Here is a 5,552-nt window from a genome sequence, read left to right as displayed (position 1 = left end):
CCCCACAGGGTCAGCTCAGCCCTGCAGAGTCCCCCCCACCATCCTCAGGCTGCTGTAATGTTTAGGTGTGGGGGAAGGGGGGAGGAGTCCCTGCCCCACTGCAGTGCCCCCACTACCCCAAATGCCTCAGGAGGAAGGCCACCATGTTGGGGGCACTGGGGCAAACATGGAGAGGCTGCCCCCCCCCTCCCCCATAGCTCTCTACATCATAACCGTTGTGAGGCGAGTGAGCCTAGCACCCTCCCCCCGACAGAAGCCGAATGCCCAGCAGAGGGCTAAAATAACAGGGTGGGGGGAGAGAGACCAAGGCCAGCCTCGGGCTCACCCCGATGCACTCCCTGGGAGCTGCTCCTGCTCCAGGGCACCGGGGCTGAGTGCACGTATGAGGGCAAAGGGAGGAACTCCCAGGGTCAGGGGGAGCCAGGCTGGCTCCCACTCCCCACCCTGGCATCAAGGTCAGTGTGGCTATGGGCTAAGGCAACCCCGGTGGGTGGGTGGGTGCCAACAGCACGGTGGTGCTCAGAAAATGTCCGGGCACCCGCTCCAGTCCTGCTTCTCCTTGCTCTCCCAATAACCCCCCCGGTAGACGTGCGCCAGCTCCTGGGTGACCGGATCCTTCTTGCGCTCGAACCACAGCGGCTTGTAGGGGTCATACAGGGTGCCTGCGGGCACAGCCAGGGCTCAGTGCAGTGGGAACAGGGGGGCTTGGGGTCCCCCAGTCCCTCCTTACCATCCTCAGTTGCACGGGCAGCTTCGGCCTCACGACGCTTGCGGGCCAGGCGCTGTTTCTCCTCCAGTCGCTGCTTCTCAGCGTTGGCCTCATCCCAGCGGCCATTCTCCATGAGGCGCTGGTCAGGGCGCCGGCGGCTGTCGGTAGGTGCCGTGCCACTTTCGGGTGCATTGAGTGTCAGTGCCAGCTCCGAGAAGTAGTACATGTTCTCTGCGTACTTCCTACACACACACAGAGCTCAGCCCCTCTCTGGGGGGGCTCACAGCCCCTATCCTGGCCCCCTCCATGCCCAAAACTCACGGCAACTGGTTCCTCTTCCACAGCGGCACACGGCTCTCCTCTGCTTCGTGCAGCCGCTGCCGGCCCTCAGCCCCGTTGTCTCCACTGCCCGCTGCCACCTTGAAGCAGTCCATCTTCTCATCCCAGGTGCCCAGCAGGAGAAAGTGCACCTTCCCCGCAGGGTCCATCACCTCCCCCGTGACCTGATGGGACAGAGACCCCCCCAGTGACCCATGCACTCCCCTGCTGCTACCCCAAAAGGCGCACCAGTCCCTACCTTCCTAGCCACATCCCGGGAGAAGTAGCTGTAGGGGACAAACTTGAGGTTGCACTTATCACCTGTCTTGTGGTTGACAATTTCAATTTCACCCGACTACAAGAGACCGCAGAGATGCGCTCAGCTCCACCCTGCACCTCTTCCCCCCACTACAGGGAAACTGAGGTGCGAGGGACAGCCCAGCGCCCCACCTGGTCAATCCACAGCTTTCCCACGATGATGTTGTGCACAGTGGTGGTGACCTTTTTCCACGTGTAGTGGTTGCCAGATGCATGGAAGACGCAGTGGATGGTGCCTGAAAGGGCAGAGGGGCATCGGATCATCACTTTCTGGACAGGGCGCAGCCCCCAGCTGCACCTCAGCCCCCTATAGCTCACCCAGAGGCATGATGGAGAGGTACTTCCCCCGGAACTTGCTGGTGATCTTGATCTCCTGGCGCAGTGTCCAGCCATGCTTGGAGTCAGCATGGTGTGCAGCAGCCGGTGGGTGGTGGCTCACCTGTGAAGACAGAGAGGACGCTCAGCCCAGTTGCAGCACTTGGCTCCGGTGCTGGCGGTGCGGGGCAGTGGTACCTGCTCACAGAGGGAACGGTAACCGTTCTCCTCCAGGCGGTCCAGCTCAAAGGTCTCCCCCAGGAGTGGGTTGAAGGGTTTGCTGGTGCGGAAGACGGTGGTGGAGTAGGAGGAAACAGTGAAGGCAGCCACATAGCAGAGCTGCTCCAATGAGCTCTCACATTTGGCTGCATGGTCGAGCAGCTCGTGGTACTCCAGGTCCTCCGTCAGACGCTGCAGCATGGACAGAGGTTCGTTGAAGTTCACCTGGGGGGGAATGAAAGGTCAAAGGAGGGAACAGGGCACACAGCCCCCACCAGCCAGGCCCTGGCTGTGTCCCTGCTCACTGGCATAGGGATCTTGGACAGCTCCTTCCCAATGCAGTTCTTCATGATGCTCCAGAGATTGAGGCTATAGTTGGGCTTGTAGGGAATGCGGGTTCTCTTCTCCTTCTTGGTGTCCTCCACCTGGTGCTTATACTGAGGGGATAAGACGAGCATCACTGTGACTCCCCCACACTCACCCCCACATCCTCAGAGCTAGCTCAGCTCTGGAGAACCAATCGTTACCTGCTCATCCAGGCTGATGTCACTGCTGGTGCCGCTGATGTTGCTGCCAGTGCGCCTGGGGGGGGGGCAGGGGTTGGCATTAGGCCCAGCTCTGCCTCTGTCCACCCTGGGGGCAACTCCTGTACTCACTTGTGGCCCATGCTCTCTGGCATAGTGATGATCTCCGGGGCATCAAAGAACTCATTATCATCGTCCTCATCACTCAGGTCTCCTTTTGCAGAGCAGCAGGGATCTGGACATGACAAGGACAGAGGAGACTGTATGCCTGCACTCTTAAGGGTGCCTGCTGCCTCCCTGTGGGGTAGTGGATGGGCAGAGTTTGGGCACGGCGTGGAACAGAAGATAGGGGACAGTGATACCGGGATGCCCAGCAGCACTCTTGGCTTCCCTGCTACTCCTGCCCCACAGCAGCCTCACCCCCCTCCCCCCCAGTTGGCCCCAGGCTGTGCTCAGGTACCTTTGGCAGAGCCACCACTGCCAGCAGCAATGGCAGGCAGAACAGTGGCACCACGGAAAGCCCTTTCCAGGTGGTTGTGCTGCTTGGCCAGCTGCTCCAGCGTCTCCTCCAGGCGGATCCGCTGATCCCGCTCATGCTGCAGCGACTTCTGCCACTTCTTGCTGTGGGTCTGGGCCAGCAGCAGGAAATCCCGGCATGCCTGCATGGAGGTGGGATGGGATCAGCTCTGTGGTGGCAGGAAGCAGAGCGGGACTGTCCCCTGGTGTCACTCACATTGATCATGGCGTTTGAGGTGATACGGAAGAGCGTGGCACGTTCATTGACCTGCTTGATCTTCTCGGTGCTGTCGGCCGGCAGGCGCAGGCTTTCCAGCTCACTGAGTGAGCGCTGCAGGGCCGTGCCGTGCTTGGCAATCAGGTCGTTGCAGGTGCTCAGGTCCTCCACCTTGCTGGACAGTGTGCGCAGTGTGCTCTGCAGCTCCGTCTTGTCAGTCTGGGACACCGACTCGTCGCCGGAGTCATCTGGTGGCAAGATGGGGTGTTAAGGAGGAAGGTAGCAGACCATACCTGCAGCAATGACCCGGAAGGCCAACTGTGTTCTGGGCTATATTAAAAAAGGTGTGGCCAGCAGGGAGAGGGAGGTGATCGTCCCCCTCTACTCGGCTCTTATGAGGCCCCATCTGAAGTACTGTGTCCAGCCCTGGGGCACCCAGTACAAGAAGGACGTGGAGATCTTGGAGCGGGTCCAGAGGAGGGCACTAAGATGATCAGAGGGCTGGAGCACCTCTCCTATGAGGAAAGGTTGAGGGAACTGGGCTTGTTTGGCTTGGAGAAGAAAAGGCTTTGGGAAGACCTCATTGCGGTCTTCCAATACTTGAAGGGAGCATGTAAACAGGAGGGGGAACGGCTGTTTATGAGGGTGGATAGTGATAAGACAAGGGGGAATGGTTTTAAACTGAGACAGGGGAGGTTTAGGTTAGATATCAGGAGGAAGTTTTTCACACAGAGGGTGGTGACCCACTGGAACAGGTTGCCAAGGAGGTTGTGGATGCCCCATCCGTGGAGGCATTCAAGGCCAGGCTGGATGTGACTCCGGGCAGCCTGGTCTGGTGGTTGCACATAGCAGGGGGGTTGGAACTAAATGATCGTTGTGGTCCTTTTCAACCCAGGCCATTCTATGATTCTATGATTCAATGTTTAGGCACTACCTGACTCCTCCAGCATCTTGACAGCCTTGGCCTTGGCCAGCTCCAGTGCCGTGACCCAGCGCTGACGCTCCACCTCAGAGCTGGCCTTCAGGTGGTAGGTCTGCGCCCCGCCGTTGGAAATGATGAAGTTGCACGAGTCCTCCACTGTGATGTTGGCTGTGGCCAGGTTGATGGTGCCACGGCACGTGTGGCGCATCTCCGCCTTGGAGCTGCAGGGACAGCCAGCTGCCACCCCCTGCACAGCGTGGGCACTAACGGAGTACTGGGGGAAGACTGGGGGGTGCCAGAGAGGGACTGGGTGGTTACTAGGGGACACCAAGAGGGCACAAGTGAGCACTGGAAAGAAGCAGGTGGGCAGCAGGGGGCCACCGGGGAAAATGTTGGGCAGCAACAAGCATCAAGCAGAAACAAAGGGAACCAAGAGGGCAATAAGGAAGAATTGGTGAGTGCTAGGAGGCAATGGGGGGAGACAGAGAAACACTGGGAGGGCACCACGGTGGCACTGAGGAGCACCGGAGATCACTAGGGAGAGTATAGGGTGGCACTGAGGGAGTACCTGGAGACAGCTGAGCAACTAGAGGGAATCAGGTAGGCACCAGAGGGTGCCACGGGTCACTGAGGGGCACTGAGCAAAGGGAAGACCAAAGGGGGCACAGGGCAGGCACTGGGTAAGTACCGAAGGTAAAGTGAAGCAGTATAAGGGAGCAGTCAGGCAACTGGGCAGGGGGAGGAGGTAAGAGTGCACCAGGGTGGTACCAGGAGGGACCAAGCAGCACCGGAATGCACCAGATAGCAGAAGGGGGAACCTAGGGATCAGTAGGCAGGTACTGCTGCAAAGGCACCAAGAGAATACTGGAGGATACCAGTGGCCACCTTGGAAAAGTGGGGGGATCAGACCACGGGGGGACCAGTTGGGTACCAGGGGCCATTGAGGAGCACTGGTGGGCAGCAGAAGAGCAACCAAGAAGGCACTGGGGACAGTGGTGTGACACTGAGGGCACCAAGGTGGCACCGGGCAGATACCAAAGGAATATTAGGTGATACCAAGGGGCACTTGGGGAACTAGGAGGGGGGCAACTGGGCAACAGAAGACATTGAAAGGGCAGCAGAAGGGACCAGGAGGGTGCGCCAAAGGTACTGGGAGGGCCAAAAAGATACTGAGAGGGCACCAGTGTGCAACAGGGCGGCACTCAAGGGCAATAGGAGTCACCAGGAGGCACCGGGCAGCACCAGGGAGGACCGGTGGGGAACCTGTCAAGCAACGGGAGGGCACTGAGCAGGTACCGAGGAAGTACGGGAGTGTACCGGAGACACCCAGAGACACCGAGGGGGCGGCGGAGAATACCGGGAAGTGAAGGGGGAAACAGAGAGCGGCTCGGGGGCGGCGGGTGGGACCCACGGCGGGGACCGCGGCCCCCACACCTACGGAGCGAGCGGGGCGGGGCGGGGCGGGGCGGAGCTCCATACCGGTAGTAGCTGAGC

General features: G+C 60.0%; 1 protein-coding gene across 2 annotated transcripts; it reads right to left on the bottom strand.

Annotated features, from left to right (window-relative positions):
- Nucleotides 1-6: 6 nt before the first annotated feature.
- On the bottom strand, nucleotides 7-5,546 carry OSBP (oxysterol binding protein). Of its 2 annotated transcripts, XM_010727971.2 has the most exons (14): nucleotides 5,538-5,546; nucleotides 4,071-4,279; nucleotides 3,137-3,384; nucleotides 2,864-3,062; nucleotides 2,536-2,638; nucleotides 2,407-2,461; nucleotides 2,185-2,316; nucleotides 1,859-2,104; nucleotides 1,664-1,784; nucleotides 1,478-1,581; nucleotides 1,287-1,382; nucleotides 1,031-1,212; nucleotides 731-951; nucleotides 7-662 (listed from the first exon to the last, which is right to left on the bottom strand). In XM_010727971.2, the coding sequence occupies exons 2-14, from the start codon at nucleotides 4,264-4,266 to the stop codon at nucleotides 520-522; spliced, it is 2,046 nt and encodes a 681-aa protein (XP_010726273.1). In that variant the 5' UTR covers nucleotides 4,267-4,279; nucleotides 5,538-5,546; the 3' UTR covers nucleotides 7-519. The 2 variants fall into 2 exon arrangements, with proteins under 2 accessions (XP_010726273.1, XP_019467168.1); XM_019611623.2 differs by lacking the exons at nucleotides 1,287-1,382; nucleotides 5,538-5,546 and having other exon boundaries at nucleotides 4,071-4,349.
- Nucleotides 5,547-5,552: the final 6 nt, after the last annotated feature.

The sequence above is a fragment of the Meleagris gallopavo genome, unplaced genomic scaffold (assembly GCF_000146605.3).
Source record: "Meleagris gallopavo isolate NT-WF06-2002-E0010 breed Aviagen turkey brand Nicholas breeding stock unplaced genomic scaffold, Turkey_5.1 ChrUn_random_7180001951169, whole genome shotgun sequence".
Taxonomy (NCBI): domain Eukaryota; kingdom Metazoa; phylum Chordata; class Aves; order Galliformes; family Phasianidae; genus Meleagris; species Meleagris gallopavo.
Note: the sequence above shows the minus strand (reverse complement) of the source record. Positions and strands in the feature narration are given on the sequence as shown.